This window comes from Lampetra planeri, chromosome 9, assembly GCF_965212315.1.
Source record: "Lampetra planeri chromosome 9, kcLamPlan1.2.h2, whole genome shotgun sequence".
NCBI classification, from domain to species: Eukaryota; Metazoa; Chordata; class Hyperoartia; order Petromyzontiformes; family Petromyzontidae; genus Lampetra; species Lampetra planeri.
The window spans coordinates 15,831,147-15,851,554 of record NC_136115.1 but is presented as its reverse complement, the minus strand read 5'-3'; the positions used below and the strand labels follow the sequence as shown (position 1 = coordinate 15,851,554).

At 46.5% G+C, this 20,408-nt stretch overlaps 1 protein-coding gene across 3 annotated transcripts in view; it reads left to right on the top strand.

Moving 5' to 3' along the window:
- LOC144720738 (bone morphogenetic protein receptor type-1B-like) overlaps positions 1 to 20,408 on the top strand; it is a 49,228-nt gene that overhangs the window by 22,558 nt on the left and 6,262 nt on the right. For all 3 annotated transcript variants that reach the window (XM_078597760.1, XM_078597761.1, XM_078597762.1), the window contains exons 2-11: positions 13,311 to 13,529; positions 14,264 to 14,432; positions 15,459 to 15,561; positions 16,110 to 16,215; positions 16,912 to 17,008; positions 17,535 to 17,673; positions 17,948 to 18,140; positions 18,950 to 19,247; positions 19,612 to 19,787; positions 20,188 to 20,318. In XM_078597760.1, coding sequence (XP_078453886.1) covers positions 13,460 to 13,529; positions 14,264 to 14,432; positions 15,459 to 15,561; positions 16,110 to 16,215; positions 16,912 to 17,008; positions 17,535 to 17,673; positions 17,948 to 18,140; positions 18,950 to 19,247; positions 19,612 to 19,787; positions 20,188 to 20,318 — 1,482 coding nt within the window. In that variant the 5' untranslated portion in view covers positions 13,311 to 13,459. The remainder of the gene's footprint in view (positions 1 to 13,310; positions 13,530 to 14,263; positions 14,433 to 15,458; positions 15,562 to 16,109; positions 16,216 to 16,911; positions 17,009 to 17,534; positions 17,674 to 17,947; positions 18,141 to 18,949; positions 19,248 to 19,611; positions 19,788 to 20,187; positions 20,319 to 20,408) is intronic.

Sequence of the window (20,408 nt, the reverse complement as noted above, 5' to 3'; positions counted from 1 at the left end):
AATTAGTAGTTTTGGTGCCAGCGTTGTGATGCATGTACGCACGGCCACGTGACATTCTCCTGAGTACGTTTGACACTTGGCATCAGATTATTTTCTCATTCATATTTTAAAACTCCAAAAAACTATTGTTTGAAACTTAAACAAACATGATTATTAACATTCTACCAAGAGATCATTTAATTGTGGAAATTATAAAAAACGTATTTTTAAGTTATTTCATTGTTAACATGTTCACTTTGCAAGATGAAATTTTTAACATGCATGCATGCCAGCTGTGTATACAAGTTGCATTCATAGTTGTACCGTAGGCTGGCTTTGTGTTGTTAAACATTGACATGCAAATACATTGATTTACAAGATTCCAATACCCTTTCAATGAAACAAGCCCATTCAGCAAGAATGGAGCACTTAGTGATAATTTCATGAGTAATCAATCCGATCGTTACCCATTCAGTAAATAGGGTTGGAATTTTTAATTAAAGCAATGTCATCTGACTGCTGATTACCAGTGCTGGGTGTTAGGACATGGGTGGCATTGAGTTGACCATGCTATATACCAGAGGTGTGGACTCGAGTCATGTGACTTGGACTCGAGTCAGACTCGAGTCATGAATTTGATGACTTGCGACTCGACTTGGACTTGCATAACAATGACTTTGTCCCACCTATGAGATGTGGACTCGAGTCATGTGACTTGGACTCGAGTCAGACTCGAGTCATGAATTTGATGACTTGCGACTCGACTTGGACTTGCATAACAATGACTTTGTCCCACCTCTGCTATATACCTGCTACAACATTAGTTTCATAAACCCATATATTTACTAGCATGTAGGACCTTTCAGCAACACACTTGGTGAAAATTGCCCCCAAAATGTGTTTGTTTGACCAGCTTAGGTGAGTGCATCCTTTGACTTTACCATGGGCCTCCGTGGCCAGGATTTAATCTTCAGAATCTAAACAATCCGGTGACCTGGGTGGCTTATATGGGCTCATACTAATGCCCTTGTCGGAGCACTGAGGCAGCACCGCTAAGATCCTGTAGAACTCCACCCAACTGCCTGAGATAAAACCCTACATTCTCAAGTTTAGTGCATTTGATACTCCCAGCCTGGTTGGCTTTCACCTAATTTGGTTTTATCTCCGTGCTAAGGGCTTAATGTATTTTTTTATTTCGAGGTGCACCTTAAGCTACCAACTAAGCAAGTAAAAATAAAGGAATTGTAGCAATAGAGACAAACGAACAGACAACCAGGAAGTATTTTTATGGCATAGCTTCAAAGGTAATTTCTTAAATGTGATATGATTAAGCAAATTATTCGGTGATACTACGATGTCCATGGTGAACAAGCACAAATGCAAAATATACATGAAGCTCAAATGAGTAACACTGATGTGATGCTGTATTGGCTCTACTTTTTTCCATAGCAAACAAACACTGAGGCTCAACCAGACAAAAATCACTAAATATTTTTTGGCATTTATGGGATGGAAACGTACGGATAAAGTTATAACGGGGGTTATTATGTATGTCATTAGAGGTCAGCGTCAAATATGCTCCGATGACACAGTGTTTTGAACCAACAGCTGTTTTGAGGTCTTAGCCAGGATTCGTTAATTACAAAAGTTTGAATGGAGCCAGGAAAGAGCTATTTCACATTGGCTGATTTCTTGAGTGCTGTGCCACCAGTCCTTTGACCTTTTCCTTGGCTGAGCATTATAGGATTTTTCCACCAACAAAACTCTCCTCAAAATATTCCCCTGACTTTGTGCATACTGAGTTGTGATAATTTCTTTTGGGATATTTTGGTTGTTGTTGTAAACCAATAATATTTGCACCAAAATGATCGCATTTGTTGTCTTGGATGTTGATGCTCTCAAACGGTCACATATTCCATTAACTTATTTCTTCCATGAAGGGGATGTGGACTTTAATTTGATGCTGCGTAATGACAACCCCCCCATCCCGTGTTCTCATGCTGATAACACTGTTATTGTGCGCGCGAGACGGATGACAAATGTGCGTCGCCCGTTGTGTTTAGAGTCAGGCTACAGTGGCCTCGCTGGAGCCACGCAGCACGCAGTTCGCTGGTGTCTGCATTGCCCTCCCTCCTTGAACCAAACTCCCCAAACCGGCCCGACTGCGTTTCTGCGGAAGGAAATAATTGATATCTCAACGCCAGGAAGTCTTTGTGCTTGAGACGGCTCTCATGTAGTCAGGCCCGTTCGAGGCTACTGTACATTTTGCTTGCGCAGTCATGGCCCCGAAAGGGCTGCCAAATGACCCGTCTTGTGTTTGAGCCCTGCTGGAGAATGGACTTGGAGGCCACCAGAGTACGAGGCCTGAGACTCGTGAGAATGGAATACGCAACCAAAACGCTGCCAGCCGCCTGGGCTGTGTTCTCGGCTTTTTTATGACAGTTTTGAGCTTATTTTAATGAGAATAATTACTTTAAAGTTATAGTGGAGAATTCAATTGCAGCATTCTCATGACATCACTGACAAGCCACTCTAATAAATAATTCCAATGATATCACTTCGTGCAGGGATGATGCGGTGGTAACACTAGTGCCTCACAGCAACAAAGTTCGTACTTGGGCACTTTTGTTCGTGGAGTTTGTATGTTCTCCCTCTGTTTTGCATGAGTTTCTTCCAGATTCTCCAGTTTTCTCCCACAGCTAAGGGAACGATACTATGTAACTGGTATTTTCCAAAACATCGCAATGCTGAAAAATGTACCTGCCAATTACTCAATTGGAATTACACGCAGCAGCAACATCAACATCGCCCCTCAGTGCAAAACACTTATCAGGACCCTCATGAACAATGAGCAATATTTTCTCATTGACGTAACTGAACTTTGTTAGCTTGAGACACAACCTAGGTATGATCTACAAGATAAGAGCTAATTCTTCTTATTGAGTCTTTAAAAAGAATACACACACACATATTCAGGCTTTATGACTCATTAAAGTGTGCTATTGCCAAGATGTAAATTAGTCAGTCAACGTATCATTACTGTGAGAAATTGTCATAGGAAATTATGGGACGTGTAATGTGTGGTGTAAATGTCCAGACGTACGTCCATTTGCTATATTCCGTACTCGGTGTAATGTGAGGGAGGTATCCCTCAAATGACATCTATCAGTTAATAATCTAAAGACGGGAGCAGCACCCGTTTAATGAGGAAAGCAGCAACAACAACAAAAACCATGGGGCGATTTTAAAACGTCTAGCTGGTAATGCTGATAACAAACAAAAAACGCAGATTCGTACTCCGTATGATTTGACAAGAGCATTGTGCGATCATAGTGAGGAGCCCCTTTTTACTTTTTATTCAAAAACAAAACACCTCGGGTAGGAATAAGAACATTCTAGGAGGGCGAGTCAGCCCATCCGCCTGTCGCTAGTGCCTGATGGACCCCGGGCGGCAGTGGCGGTGGCGTTGGGTTTGAATTGAAGTGGCCGGGGGGGGGGGATATCCGGGGCTTTGCGTTCACTCGGCAGCACCGTTGTGTGGCTGTCAGCTGGTTCTCTCCATGCCGACGATGAGATAAACATTTTTCGTCCTTTGTTTCCCTTTGCTTGTGGTTATTGGGTTTTTTCTTTCATGGATTCCTAGACGTCGCGAGGCATGTAACGGCGCATTTGGCAATTCAAACATCTTCTCGTGCCACTGATACACGTACAGTGAGGGAGAAAAGTATTTGATCCCCTGCTGATTTTGTACGTTTGCCCACTGACAAAGAAATGATCAGTCTATAATTTTAATGGTAGGTTTATTTGAACAGTGAGAGACAGGATAACAACAAAATTCAGAAAAACGCACGTCAAAAATGTTATACATTTATTTGCATTTTAATGAGGGAAATAAGTTTTTGACCCCCTCTCAATCAGAACGATTTCTGGCTCCCAGGTGTCTTTTATACAGGTAACGAGTTGAAATTAGGAGCACACTTAAAGGGAGTGCTCCTAATCTCAGCTTGTTACCTGTATAAAAGACCAAAGAGCTCTCCAAGGATGTCAGGGACAAGACTGTAGACCTACATAAGGCTGGAATGGGCTACAAGACCATCGCCAAGCAGCTTGGTGAGAAGGTGACAACAGTTGGTGCGATTATTCGCAAATTGAAGAAACACAAAAGAACTGTCAATCTCCCTCGGCCTGGGGCTCCATGCAAGATCTCACCTCGTGGAGTTGCAATGATCATGAGAACGGTGAGGAATCAGCCCAGAACTACACGGGAGGATCTTGTCAATGATCTCAAGGCAGCTGGGACCATAGTCACCAAGAAAACAGTTGGTAACACACTACGCCGTGAAGGACTGAAATCCTGCAGGGCCTGCAAGGTCCCCCTGCTCAAGAAAGCACATATACATGCCCGTCTGAAGTTTGGCAATGAACATCTGAATGATTCAGAGGACAACTGGGTGAAAGTGTTGTGGTCAGATGAGACCAAAATGGAGCTCTTTGGCATCAATTTAACTAGCCGTGTTTGAAGGAGAAGGAATGCTGCCTATGATCCCAAGAACACCATCCCCACCGTCAAACATGGAGGTGGAAATATTATGCTTTGGGGGTGTTTTTCTGCTAACGGGACAGGACAACTTCACCGCATCAAAGGGACGATGGACGGGGCCATGTACCGTCAAATCTTGGGTGAGAACCTCCTTCCCTCAGCCAGGGCTTTGAAAATGGGTCGTGGATGGGTATTCCAGCATGACAATGACCCAAAACACACGGCCAAGGCAACAAAGGAGTGGCTCAAGAAGAAGCACATTAAGGTCCTGGAGTGGCCTAGCCAGTCTCCAGACCTTAATCCCATAGAAAATCTGTGGAGGGAGCTGAAGGTTCGAGTTGCTAAACGTCAGGCTCGAAACCTTAATGACTTGGAGAAGATCTGCAAAGAGGAGTGGGACAAAATCCTTCCTGAGATGTGTGCAAACCTGGTGGCCAACTACAAGAAATGTCTGACCTCTGTGATTGCCAACAAGGGTTTTGCCACCAAGTACTAAGTCATGTTTTTCAGAGGGGTCAAATACTTATTTCCCTCATTAAAATGCAAATCAATTTATAACATTTTTGACATGCGTTTTTCTGGATTTTTTTGTTATTCTGTCTCTCACTGTTCAAATAAACCTACCATTAAATTATAGACTGATCATTTCTTTGTCAGTGGGCAAACGTACAAAATCAGCAGGGGATCAAATACTTTTTTTCCTTCACTGTATCTTATCGTGCCGAGTATCTGTCATATCTCGAGTGCACTATTTCCACACATACACACGTCGCTTTTGTCACAGTTTTTTGTTTTGTTTGATTTTTGTTGATTCTTTCCTCACTCACTTGCTCACACTGTTGTTTCTATGTTGCCTTTATTGTGTTTGCCCGCCATGCATGAGAAGGGATTCTTGACAAGCCAAGCAAGCGAAGAATGTTGACCTGTAATGGAAGGAGGTTTTGCCAGGATAGGTGGGGTGTGGCGTTAGTTGCAGGAATGGCTGCACAGGAAGAAGGGGGGGCCCACGTGGGCGTGCGGGGACGCAGGTTGGGGGGAGAGGTCGTGCAAGCGCGCACACGGCCTCGTGAGCTGCAGGAGGAGGTAATTGATTGAGGCACGATTGGTGCGGGGGGGGGGAAAGAGGTTGGCTGCGCATAGGGTTGGGGGAGGGAGGCGGGCGGGCTGGACCGTGGAACAATAGTGGTGGTGCCGGTGTGTCTGGAGCCTGCTTTTGGAGGGGGAAAGGCGGGGTTGGTGGTGGGGGGAGAGAGAGGTGGTGGCATTGGGAGGGGGTGCGCATGGGATTGCACACAGACATGAGTAGGAATGCGCATGCAATATATATAAATAACGGAGCCATGAAATGAAACAAAATCCTCGCTGAAATTGTTGAGTTTCCTTTTTTCCAGTCGGCAGCGTATTGAAGATGGGGAAGGGAAAACATTTCCGCAATACAGCTGAACTGCTAACCTTCCCTTGGCTGTCTCCCGTCTAAGCAAAAGTGCACAAGCGTCGGCAAATGCATTTGATCCCCTGCAGAGTGGCGTTCAAACCGTTGGATTGTTCTCTGCTCGTAAGGAATTATAATAAATTTTCCATAATAATTTTCCGTAAAGGCTCGACACAAACGTCACTTGTTAAAAATTGTTTTTTTTTAAAGTTAACTGATAACAATTCTTTTTAAAGTGTTACGTTTATTTTTATTCAATGAATCATTTAACTTCATTCAACTATACAATTGCCTTTGTTCGAATGCACGTTAAAACTGTTCCAACCCCTTTGAGCACATTTCACCATGTCCGGTGACCTTAGATTGTCATTTAACACAAATTTAGTAAATAAATCGCTTCTCGTATATTATGCAACCAGCCGCCCAATCTGAATGAGCCAAGCTGCACTTTTGCCGCCCTTGTTTACCCAGGAAAGCCTCACTAAGTCGCCAGACTTTTTCACCAGGTTCCGACTAAGTTTTCACAGTAGGGGACGATTTTTCTCCCGTGTGTAATTCCAAAAATGTAAATAATTAAAATCATCCACACCTACACACATCTGTGCTTGGACAGAAATAAGGCCTGGTGGCTTTGCGCTCGGCACAAGTTTACACGGTGACATTTTTGCAGTAAAGGATGGCAAGTGGACTTTGACGGATTCTTTGTAACCCTTTCCCCCGTCCGTCCCCCTGCACGGCCCCTCCTGGTTTCTGACAAGTTAATCCAGCGTCGTCGCTCGTCCAACGGCGTGAAACGTCTCGAGAGCGGTGGCGTCGAGCGGTCGGTGGTGGGGCGAAGTGGGGGGGGGGGTGGTGGGGGGGGGCACGGTCGCCAGCAGCCAGACAGCGCGTTTGTCTCTTCCTCTCCTCCTTCGCAGAGAATCTAAGTTGTTGTGGAATGTCTCTGAGCTGGAGCCACATTCGTCTGGCTTGACAGGTTGGCAGATTACGGCTGGGCAAGCCACGCCACGCTTGCGTGAACATCTTTGCTGCACATTTTGTACTTGAGAGCCGGCGCGCGCGTCTGTGCGCGCGCACACAACATGTTTTCATTCTTTTAATGTTTTAGACGTGTTTCATAAACATGCTTTGAAATTTATATTCGTGCTTTTGTTGGTTAATAAACAGAACGCCTATACACTTTGTGATGAGGCGTGAGTGACTTTTAGTGTGCTCGGTAGGAATGTCTGCTGCTTTAAGGTTTTATATTTCACGTGGTAAACAGAGCATGAATGTGACCGGGAGAGGGTAACTGTAGAGATTTGTATGCCCCTTTCATGCTTGTCTGCTTGCTTAAAGAATTTTATTTTCTGTGTGCCCATATACTCGGATACAGCTGTGCTGTTTGGTGGATGGCAATTATTGCAATTTCCTGCTTTTCATTGTTTTGGTAATGATTAAAGATCACTAACTTCCATTGAATGGGGTAAAAAAACAAGGCAGATAACGGGTCTTGTAAATCTTTGTAACAAATCGGTATAACACTGTTTGCCTTGAAATTAAGCTAATTTGGCTGTGATTGAGATAATTGCACAATTTGCATGTATGATTGAATCTTTTTTTGTTTTCTTACTATCATATTTGAAATGATGTTTGACCAAACCGCATGACTGCAAACATTATGTGCATTTGCAATATGTTTGCCCCCCTGTTACAAAAAACTGGTAACTGTTGTGAAGTATTTTCCCCGAGTGCGTACCCACACTCAATGTGTGGTGATGGTTTAATTGCAGGTGCTGGCACCAGATTTTGTTTGCCATTCATTTCAGAGCTTATTAGTAGTTCATTGTGGAATATTGCTGCCTCATGTCCACTGGAAATTCTGTATTCCTATAGCAAGGATCAATTGTTTGACTTGGATTCCCATGCAATTGATTGTAGTATTTATAATAATAATTATGGGCATTAATCAGGAAAGCCTCACTGGTATGTTTGGCCAATTCCATGTGGGAAGTAGCTGGAGCACTCGGATGAAGCCCACACGTACCAGAGTACAACACATACCGAAGCCCAACACGGTTATATTCCACCCATCGTTGTCCTGCCATCTCCTGGCCACAGCCTTCAATTCACCTCCTGTATGGGAATGATCGTTCAGTCAATTGGTAGCCCTGGCCAGGATGTGCACCCATGTTTTCAGGATTGGCAGCCCACCTTCCTTCAGCAAATGAGCGATGTTACAGCTACAGCCCTTGCCTTCTGTTGTATAATATGCACTTTTTGTGTTTAGTTTGTTGTCCTTCCCCTGAACCACCGAATCGCACGGTCGGCTACGTACGGCACGAAATAAGTTTAATAAACATGCGTACATGTAATGGACCTGCCACCGGCGTGTATTGGTAAGCACACTGGACTTACAAACCAGAGTTTTCCGGTTCCATTCCATCTCATGGCTAGGTAGTTGAAACAATAGCTAAGTTTCTCAAATTTCCCCACCCACTGTCCACGCAGAGTAAAAAAATGGGTACGCCACAGTCAATCGGCAGATTGCGTGTGGTGGGGTAGAATGTGGACACACCGACCTCTTCCAGGACATCTGGTTAATCCTCGAAGAGTAGGCCAAATACCCTCTAAAATTCGGTGGTAGTGGCACATCCCTGTAATCCAGCACCGTGGAGGCAAGGGCTGGTGGATCGCACAAGTGTTATGAAACTCTCATGCCATGGGCGTCAAGAAGGGTGCCATACCCTGGCTTGCCACGTTATGGGATAGTGTTGCCCCCACGAGCGTGTGGGTTTTCTCCGCGTACTCCAATTTCCTCCCACGTCTATAAACATTCATTAAATTGGCTTACGACATCTTAAATGTATATGCACCTCCATGTGTTGCGGATTGTACAGCGTTGCGAGATACACGTGCATGTAAAACACTTAATCGTTATTTTTTTGAACAACAGCAATGTAAGGCCACAAGAATACAAGAGGCCTGGGGTGAACCTGCTTTATCCTCCAAGTATTGGATGGTGTTTGGTTTAGTGATGCTGACGTGTAAAGGGATATGCTTTTAGGCATTTATTTAAAAACTGATCAGGCAGATAAGGAGTGCAGTAATTAAGCTGGCCCAGTGGAAAGGAGAGTGGCTCCGTAACGAGATTATGTTGTAGGTGCCGAGTGTAACGTTAGCCAGCATTGGCGCCCATCACCGTGAGTTAGGTAGTGGATTGTGAAGGGAGGCACAGTGTTTAAATGTCTATTGGTACTGAGTTAGCGTAAAATGACTTGCGACCACAAGGTAATCACATTTATACTTTTAATTTAGTAATTGTAATGCAAAGTCTTAACTTTATATTAGATGCCTGTTGTACGTTCTTGCTGTATGTATGCATATACACGTGTGGAATGTCGGGATGTGCTCTCCATTCCCGGATTAATCTCAAAATCGGGTCTAGATATGAAATCTTGGGCGATCCTATTTTTTTCTTCTTCAGATTATTCAAAAAAGGGTAAATCTAATCGGCTTCTTTCTCACCAGAATGGTGTTGCATGGCATTGATTGACATCACTCATTTAACATGTGAAATTCAGAATTAAATAATCCTGAAAAGTTCCGAATATGATGTGATGTGTAGTGTGAGTGCACTGTGATACATCATACCATAGTGGGTTTGATTACTGGTCATACACAACACCAGTACGCGCGTGGTATCTAGAATGGAAGTGGTTATCACCGAGCTTGACTGATCCTAAAATGAGTATCCTGTATTACAGTACAGCCAGAATTGAGGAATTGAAAGCTTTATTGTAGCATTCCATCCTTAATTGGTGCTTGTCAACGGCACTTTCCCTCAGTCTGTACAGCCAAGTACACAGTACCGTCCAGTGTTTATTTTTTCACAAGCCCATAGCTGATGATTTTTCACTGTAGGTCTGTGTTTGCCAGTTTCTCAAGTGGAATTAAAATTGCCAACATTTTCCAAGGTGCAGCGGTGCTGCGCTGAAGGAACGTCGTGACACCGGTTGATTTCTGATGTTTTTGCATGGGGGGGGGAGGGGGGGTTATGATACATCCAAGTTACTGTGGTCGCACATGGACTGGGAGATCTGCATTTGTGTTTCGACTACATATATTTCCTTTTCCTTTTGAAAGGACTAAATTAAATTTCGATTTAAAGCTTTCGTGACTGCAGGGATTCAGATTCTTGGTTCTTTTGGTAAAGTCACGTAGAAGGGAAGTAATAAAATAATAAAAATATAACAATAAAATTCTCACGACGTTTCAATTGCAACACAAGCAATCATCAGGTGTGAAAACCACAGCAAGAAAATAGTCGTGAGAATTTAATTGGTTTATTTTAATTATTTTATTATTTCCCTTCTACGTGACTTTACCGAAAGAACCAATAATAGGACTAAACTAGATTAAATTGTAAAGACTTTTGGTTGAGTAGTTTATCAAATTTTGCGAGCGAGCATGTGTGTATACAGTACTGAATATGCTGCGTGTATACTGCATATGAGGCACATGCCTCCGAATCAGCACTTTAGGGGCAGACTGGTGGCTCTAAAAGCTCTGTCTAATGTTTACGTCCACCGTGGCTATAACCTTTCTGTATGGAACTTGGAGTGTGTTCTCTCTGCGTCTGCCTGGGTTCCTTTTAGTACTTCAGCTTCTTCGCATTCATGGAATTGGTCAAAGGGGAGTGTTGTTCTAAAAATGAGTTTCGAGACTCGGTGTTTCGGCTTTCTCCTGGATAAATAATTGACGTTATTATTACATTGGTTTATGTGCGTCATTGTAAAGATGATAATGAGCATATACTTTCTTTGGGTGCTCCTGGTATTAAGCTACGACCACTTCTCTACCAAATTGAGTCGTTATTGCTGGGCCGGTGCTCATTTACATTCCTTTTCCGCAGGAAACATTGGTTACAGCTAAATGACGCCCGTTGTGTGCCGTTTAGCTAGATTTCTCAGCTTCCTCCCAGGATTGCGGGGTCAGATTTGCTCGCCCAATTACGTAAGGCCGTTTCAAGTTTTAATAGCAGCGCTCTAACGGTCTGCGTTTTGGCGCCTGCCTTGTTACTCACGGCTAGCTGGTCCGGCGGTCTGTACATACACAAACCAGCCAGACCTTTTAACTGATTAGGAAGCCTGCCCATGTTCGGCATGCACATATATTTTTTTCTTTTCATTATGATGCACATAGCACACCGCCTTTTACTGCAGGCCTAGGATTGGGGGGGGGGTAGTTGGGGTCGGGAGGGTGGAGGGGAGGGGAGCTAAAATAACCAAACTTGCCATGCAAGCAAAACCCAGGCTTGCAGTACGTGACCACTTATTGTGTTCTCTGGATTAAAATTGTATTCAACAATTGCTGAGATTGTTGGTGAAAGGATGTTGCTTTTATCGTTCAATAAGGAACAGTTTCCTAAAAATCACAATCTATAATTTTTTCATAGAATTTTCGGTTTACAGTCACAATTGAGTCGGGTTGAAGCGTGGAGGTTTTTTTCAACAGGGCACGTATACACATGTAAAAGGACTTGCACATTATAGATCCTGCAGTACATGCACACAACTCAGATGGAGGCAGCCGTAAAAGAGCGGCAGCGTTTGCACGACGTAACCAGTTGTGGTGAACAACACTTGTAGGTGCTCTATCCAATCTGGCTAACTGCCCTGATGGGTGGTCAATGCGCAAAGAACACTGCAGTGCTGTATGATCTGTACATCCTGTAAATTTGCAGCTGTAAAAATAACGGTCGGAATCGTTGCCCGAAGTGCACCGCTGCGATCAACCCCCAATAGAATTGCCTTTTTTTCACTGTTTAAGCATTAAGATGTTTTGCTATTGTAGCAAAATGTGGCACAAAAGCGCCAATAATATGATTCAAAGCCAATTAATCTCTGAACTTCCATGACCGTGGTTGGAGTGTGGGCCAGTTTTGCACACAAGTGGTTTTATCAGGATCTGTTACAACCCTCAAGGACTGATGACGTCCAAGTAGCGGACTGAAGCCTGAACCAAGTGACATTTAGATGGTTTCTGTTTGAGATTCGTTTTCCAAGGCCTGGAAAAAAAACCCTCTAAATAAATTAAGAAACGCGTCCAATTGCAGTGCACCTCATGCTGACACCATTAATTGCTGGAAAGTGGCTAGTGATGTTGGTATCCCCATAGGCAAACAATTGAAGTGGAAGCACCCCTGTGGGGGTCCTGAACGCTGTCCACAGTCGAGACTCAGAATCAATGGGAAGTTGTCAAAATGCTGACAATAAGTTTAGTGTGCTGAATAATTTTTCTCCAGAAAGAACATCCAAGATTTGTCCATGCATGGCAAAGGGTAAGCATCAGGGAGTGTGACCTTGTTGAGACTACGGAAATCTACATAAAACCGCAGGAAGCCATCAGATTGACAAGAAATACTGCGGCGCTCCAAGGACTTGTGGACAAGATAATGTTGTCAGCCTGTAACATCTCGCAATACAGCTTTTTTCACCTTGGCTATATCACTTGGACTCGTTGTATATGGGTCCCAGCTCTTATTAGAGCTCTCAATACCTCTTTGATTGACTGATAGCTCCACATTTTGCATTTAAATTACATCCATCCGTGAATAACCTATTTCTCTTGAGGTACTGTCAACTCCACATTAGTGTGGGATTGCCCTCACAGGGTGCAACATACATTGGGCTAACGTAAACCAAGAGTGGTCCTGCTTGTACGGTAGTGGCCGTGTCAGATGTGTTTTTAGAAGTTCCACAAATAGGCATTGATTACTGCGCAGAACCGTATCCGCACCTTGCCAGGTAATGATGGTTTGTAGCCACGATTGCTGTAAAAAAAAAACACAGGTGTGTCAACCCGTGGTGTGCTACTGGAGGAATGGTCAGTTTCTCTAACGAGGGCCTGCACAACAGGTACCTGGTCTTCCAAACGCCCCCTCATTTGCATTTAGTTTTTCCTAGGCTCTTCCAAACAAATTACTCTAACCAATCTGATTCGAGTAGTTCGCCACCTTCCAATCAGATTGTGCGCCCTTCGTTGGCTCCCCCGTGATGGCTCGACAATGAGAGTCGAGCGTGCTATTTGAACTCGCAAGCTTTTAGACCCCCCAGTGAGTACTGTGTACATTTATTTCTTCATAGGGTTCACCTCTTGGTGTCCCTTACTAATCCATGTGTGTCACGTCACCTACTTGGTTTTGGCACGTTGCTTATTATGTTTGCATCACAATTGCACTCGCAGGTTGCGCTAAATGCAGGTAGGCGCGCGTTGCATTTTGCGCACTCTGTTTGTGGGAAAAATGTTCGTCCACAATTATGAATAATTAACCATATCTCTCATCTCCTTTCCTCCCCTCTCTCTTACCATGTACAGATACCCAGTGACTGCTTCCCAATAAGAATTGGACGTACAACAACTCAACCGAGAAGCACCACCAGTATTTCCGTCCTGGGTTGCACTTCCGCCGCACAGAGTGTCACTGGGAGCTGCAAGGTTTTTGCTGGAGGTTTGCCGAGGAGAAGATGTGGGTGTGGTGGAGAGCGTGGAGCGTGGGAGCCGTCGCGCTGGCCGTGCTGGCGCTGCAAGCCACAGGTGTGCCCCGGAGGCTGATGCGCACAAACGTGTCAGGGAGAACTGGGAGTGGGAAGCCCGCAGGCGACACCAACGCGGGGAAAGTGGGGTCCCTTAAAAACACAGCTCGCTCCGTTGTCTTTATCGTTTATAGCCGCTGGGTAAGCCGGTAGCACATTGTTTAATGCTTACCACTGTGCCCGGTGGATTGTTGAAGTACCCACAGCTGCCCCTTCGTTTATGCAGAGTGTATGTTAATGTATCTCTTAATGGACCAACGAAGGAGATTTTCATTTCCTGGAGTCACGAGCTGTGAAATCAGCTGTGCACTGAAATATGAGCAACGGTATTCTCGCGAATTCGCAGCAACCATGAGGTACGTGGCTCAGGGTTCAGAGCACTGAGCCGACACAGCTGAGGTCCTGGATTCAAATCTGGGCATCTGCTGTTTATGATTAAACCATCATCTTCAGTGGAGCTCAGCCCAAGTCTCCATGTAATATTACATTTGGTTGGCGTTGGCTAAGACGCGTGTAACGGGTGGCGTGACTCCGGCTTTTGTAGGACGTGTGTAATGGGTGGCGTTAGCTAGGACGTGTATAACGGGTAATGTTGGCTAGGGCGTGTACAACGAGTGGCGTGTCTCCAGTATTTGTAGGACGCGTGTAACTTGGTGGCATTGGCTAGGACGTGTGTAATGTGTGGTATTGGCTAGGACTCGTGTAACGGGCGGCGTGTGTCTCTGGTGGTTGTAGCGGCCGAGCGGCCCGACAGCCTGCTGCTGGGAGCTGGGGCCAAGGGCAAAGCAGATGGCAAGAAAGACGCGGCCGGGACTGACGACGGAGACATCCCAGAGCCGCCCAGGAACCTTCTGTGCTACTGCAGCCAGCACTGCCCTCCGGAAAGTGTCAACAACACCTGCAGGTGAGGAGTGGCACTGGGCACCATGGGCCGTGCGATCCTCACGTCAAACACGCCACAGGCTCCTTTAATTCGCCGATAATGTATCTTTACGGCCAGGTGTATAAATACATGCTTGTACATGATAGCACAGCCGTTTGGCCATGATGCGCCGCTCTGCGTAGCTTCTGTCGGTGGGAGAGACGATTATTTGGGATGATAAAAAGTCATGTTCAGCTCATGTGCAGCTTCCTTTGACGCTCAGTTCTTTAGGTATGAATCGCTTGGTTACACGAATGAGCATACTGATGTTAGGTATTCAATTATAGATTTCTGAGTCTGAACACCTCGTAAAGTAGGGAACGTACTTACAACCGCCTATAAAACCGGTTATGGTAAGCGTAAAATCTGGTTCTGTGTAGTGGATGATTACATTCATAACACGTGTTTTATATAGACACTTGAAAAGGTACTCGCATGAGTAAAGTGGTTGCCTTGGAGATGAGTTGTCAACTTTACAAACGCCTACACGGGGTCCGGCAGACGGAAAAATGTAATGTCAAGGTGAGGTGAGGTCATCTCTGCAAGATATGGGAGCTCTCCTCTCTTATGGATGAGCTCTCTCCACCTACCCCAGTTTCCCACACGTAAAAATTGCAGAATTATCTAACTGTGTCCACAGTGCCTGAAACTGAGTCTTGAGACTCGGTGAGACTTTCCTGGATAAGTAGAGACATTCATTTCTTCCAAAAATATTTTTTGTGTTTCACGTGTTATGAGCCAAGCCAACAATGTTTTCACCTATATAAATACTTTCCAATAGTAGGCCATTGTGTACCTGCGTAATGGTCTAAAATTTGCCAAATTTTAAAATTGCCTAGCAATTACTCAATTGGGATTACACAAAGAAAACAGCACCCCTTGACTTGGAAACAACTGCAGACTGTGTCTGTGAAACATATAGCGTCTTCCGTCGTGATGGTGCCGCGCTATTAGCACAGCACAAACACCACACGTGCTCAATTATAATCAATTGTGTGCCGACATCAGGGCGAGCGGCTACTGCTTCACGATCGTGGAGGAGGACGACGCCGGGGAGGTGATCACAACGGCCGGGTGCATCCAGCGCGAGGGCTCAGAGTTCCAGTGCCGGGTGAGAGCCTCCTCCTCGTGGCCCCCACGGAACCACGGTGCCATCGCCCACGCAGCAACGCCCCGTGCCCCAGCACGCAGGGTTCAGCCGATCCGTGTAGACAGTCGCCACGTGATGCTTCACCTATCCTGTAATTCAACGAATTGTAATAATTTGGGACCACAATTCAACAATTCATTTTTAGTTACAAACAAAATGTGCAATTATATCATTAAATTTCTTTTTTTTACCAAGAATTCGTTTTTCATGTTTTCATTCGGGCCAGCCAACACTGCTCAACCCAGCCTCTGCCCTCCTCCCACTCCCCCGCAGCCTCCAGTATGTGCGTACTGATGTCTTCCTCCTAAACAATCGTCATACGTCGGTAGGCGCGGAGATGTTAAGATGGCTGCGCCACTCCAAAAATAATGCCACCAAAAAAAATAACATTGAACCAGACCAGGAGGCGTGCCAGGACTTTGTGCCCAAGCCATCATTGTTTTGCGCCTCGCCGCCCATTCTGAGCAGCATTTTTAGTGAAGTTTTTTTTTGTGGGCCCCATTTGACAGGACTCCCCCAAGTCCCGGTTCCGCAGGACCATCGAGTGCTGCGTGGAGGGCAACTACTGCAACAAGGAGCTACGGCCAACGCTGCCGCCACCTGGGGCCTCCATCGGTGGGTGGACATAGCAACATTACCCCTAACTCCTCAACCCACATGCTTGCCACTCGGGTGGTTACAACATTCTTGCATGCCATTTTATTTGCTGAAATGAGCGCACATCGTGAAAGTGAACTAGCCATGATAATAAAACTGACAGTAGTAGAATCTGTATAATCTGCATTTGTGGATTTATTAGCATTGTGCCCACTTGTGTGTGAGTTTGCTCTGGGTTTCCAATTTTCCTTCCACCTACAAAATTATCACTAAAGAATTGGTATCTTGAGACTCAATATTTTCCTGAATAGGTTAAAGGACTGATTATATTGTAACAGTTGTAAAATATGAGTTGTATTCATCTTAAACAGAAGGAAGAAAGAGTTGTACACGTAATCATGTAGTGAATTTATCAGTGCTCATTGGCAAGCGTATTAGTCGGATTTGCATTGGCACGAGCCAAACTATTTTAACTCGCCATGAACGTCACTATATTATTAATATAGTTTTTTTACGATTACCATCAGATGCTGTAGGCATTCATTGTGTTGCGTCTTGGATTACAATTTCTCTTTTTTTCCCTGCCATTATGATGTTTTCCCTCCTCGTTCTGTTTGTGTTCCCTCCCATTGGGTTCATTGTTTTGTGGTGCTGCGCTTGTCGAGAAAATTTCGGGACCCGTTGACCCGCGTGCCACCACCGCTGTGCCGCCAGGTTTCCTGGACTCGAGCGTGCACCGCCTGGCCCTCTTCATCTCCGCTGCCATCTGCTTCATCGTCCTTGTCATTGTCATCGTCTTCATGTACTTGCGGTGAGGGTCCCCCACCCCTTCTCTGCTCTCCTTGATTTTGCCTTCACAGCTCAATGGAATCAAAATCCATTCATCCTCTAGATTTTTGCGTCATCGAGTTCAGTCGGCCTTTTCATTCCGCCTTGTAGCTGCGCCGTAAGGGGCAGCTCTCCACAGGTTTGGGACGGCTGTGTGTTGGGAATCTCTGCAGTCACGTGTGGTAAGCACGGCGACCACCAGCGCAGTGCCGAATCAACTGCAGCCACACGTCAGACTCGTAAGCCTTCTCCGAGACAATCTGCCTATTTGTGGCCTGTGTAAAGTTGTAACTTTTTTTTAATGAAGATGCCGGTCTGGTCCGAGTTCTGCCACCGTTGACTTTTGAATGTGATGGAGGCAGTTGCTGAGCGATGGGCACGCGTTGGTCCTTTGCTGTTGTCGCAATCACTCGGTGGGTTTGCACAATGTCGGCTCGTGTGTTTTATTTTTGTTGGCCATTGATAACGCTTGTGCGGTCACGTGCTCTCCTCTGCATGCGTGCGCGCAGATACAGGCGCCAGGAAGCGAGGCGCAGAGGACAGAAGTGGCCGGAGCGTGATGAGCTCATCATTCCCCGCGGCAACACCCTGGAGGATCTCCTGGAGGAGTGCCAGAGTTCTGGCAGCGGCTCTGGGCTCCCCCTACTGGTATCTACTTCGGCTTCACACGCAAAGATACCCACTTGTAACATGACACACAACTCCAAGGAATTAAAAGTCTGCCCATCCCATCAGGCATTTGTTTCCTGCCCTTCATGCATTTTCCTCTTGTGATGGGCTACCTCGTCATTTAGAGAAAGTGTTGGATTTGTCTGTTTTGCTTTCCTGTTGAAATGCTTGTTTATTATTGTTATTATGATGATAATTGAGGACGGGTTACTAAATTACGTGCGATTAAAAACCTCCTCGGCTCTCCCCGCAGGTGCAGCGGACGATCGCGAAGCAGATAGCGCTGGTGCGGGAGATTGGGCGTGGGCGCTTTGGCGAGGTGTGGCAGGGCCGCTGGCGTGACGAGACTGTGGCCGTGAAGGTTTTCTTCACCACCGAGGAGGCCATCTGGTTCCGCGAGACGGAGATCTACCAGACGGTGCTCATGCGGCACGAAAACATCCTAGGTAGGCGGCAGAGTCGCGTCACGAGGGCACTCCTCAAGGTCACTCACAAGGCTTTGCTGTAACTACCGAAGCTTCACAATCGTGTGCACCAGCGCAGAACCCTCGACCTGGGTGTCCAGCGACGGATCATGTCCTGTACGGGTAGTACAGGACAGTCAAAATCGAGTTATATAATGTAGTGTGCAGCCCTTTGTTCATTGAAGGCCTCCCCATTCCCGCACCTCTGGTTAGCACGGTTGGCTACGTATAGTGCGAAAGAAGTTCAAGATACATACGTGTTAGTCGTGCAGGATTTTTTTTACCATACTGCATTGCACCGGTCAGTGTGGGTTGGTGAAAGAGAGGGCCAGAACCAGTTAATTTATTACTGACCGTGGATGTGAACTATGGCAATGCTCGTAGCGCAGTGCGCTCACCACTGTACCACTGCTCCCTCCAGAGTGTTTTATACAACACTAATAATAAGAGTGGCAGGGGTGGCTTTAATGCTCGGTGAGCTAAAATAAGTGAGGTTGAGATGCTATGGAAGTCTGGTGAGAATGGACTGTGGAGAAAAAATCTTCGTAATAGAATAAGAGGGGAAAATAAAGACAGGGCTATAAACAACAGAGGTTGGATTGTGCCAAGGAGAATTTCAAGAAAGGTGGCGTGAGATACAAACACATGAGGGGGAACTTTTCGCAGTCATGGAAGATGCTGACAAAATAAATGGACCCTAGGTAAAGCGAATGTGTGGAAAAATTTAGATACAGTGCAAATGTTAAGGTGCAAGATATGAGGGTTTGACCGGTGTTGGGTCCATCACGCAGGCTTCATCGCAGCCGACATCAAGGGCACCGGTTCGTGGACGCAGCTGCTGCTGGTGACGGAGTACCATGAGAGCGGATCGCTGCGCGAGTATCTGCGCTCCTCCACCGTGGACGGCCGCGGTGCCCTTCGACTCGCCTACTCGGCCGCCTCGGGGCTGTGCCACCTGCACACCGAGATCCACGGCACGCGCGGGAAGCCAGGCATCGCGCACCGGGACCTGAGCTCACGCAGCCTGCTGGTGAAACGCGGAGGCACCTGCGTCATCGCCGGACTTGGCCTCGCGGCCAAGTACAACAGGTGGGTTCGCTCCGAGGCGGTGGCTGCTAGCTCCAAATTCTCGTGAGGGCCGTGTCGTAGCTGTCAACCTTGAGAGGCGCTCGCAAACAGCATTTTCCTAAACAATCCACGCGGCAATTTGGGGGCTCCTTTGTGTTAACTTGTTATTCGTGTGTTGAGCGTGCTACGGGTGATTGTGGTAGTGCTGGTGATTGGTATAGATTGTGGTGGTGGCAGCTATGGTGGTCAAGGTAATGGTGGTTACTGAAGTGTTCATGGCGGTAATTGCTGCCGTAGGTATGTATGTTGATCTTCTTTCTCACTGTACGAAGCCCAACGTGCTAATCGGGGGAAATTGCTGCTGTTGGCCTCATGCTCCTCGCAGTGAAACGAACGACGTGGACCTGCCGCCGACACCGCGGTTGGGCCTGCCCCGGTACTGCGCCCCCGAGGTGCTGGACGAGCGACTGCACAAGCCCAACTTCCAGGCCTACCTCATGGCCGACATGTACAGCATGGGGCTCGTCCTGTGGGAGGTGGCGCGCCGCTGCGTGTGCTCTGGTGCGTACTGCCAGCTGTCACAGACCTCAGGTGTGCCGGTTTGTGCATTCGTGGAGAACGGTAGTGTAGCGGTTCGCGTGCTGCGAACCCGGTGGCCCAAGTTGGATTCCCGCTCACAGCCAACACCAGTGACAGTTATCTGAACCAATCCTGGGCCTACCCTAGGTCGACTCAGCCTCAAATGGGTACATGGTGCAATGTGTAAATATTGCCAATGCAGAGACAAAGGCCGGGTGTGGTGCTGGCTACCCACCCCCTCTTTTTCCTGTGCCGGCCTTCAATAGTGCTCACTAACAGCACTTTCCCCAACAGTCTGATAAGGTTATACGGGGGATCTTCGTCTTTTTGTGCTGATGGTACTGACCCGGCTGGTGCCGTCACATGTCGTCGCTCCGTGCAGGCACGGTGGAGGAGTATCAGCCTCCCTTCCACGACATCACCTCGGCAGAGCCCTCATACCAGGAGATGCGGGATGCCGTGTGCGTGAAAAGGTTGCGCCCCCTGCTGCCCAACCGCTGGAACTCTGATGAGGTGACTCCTCCGCAACCTGTCTCATAAACCTTCGCTTACACACATAAACATGCCCCGTGTTCATGGCCACTGGGATGAATGCTGCACCAG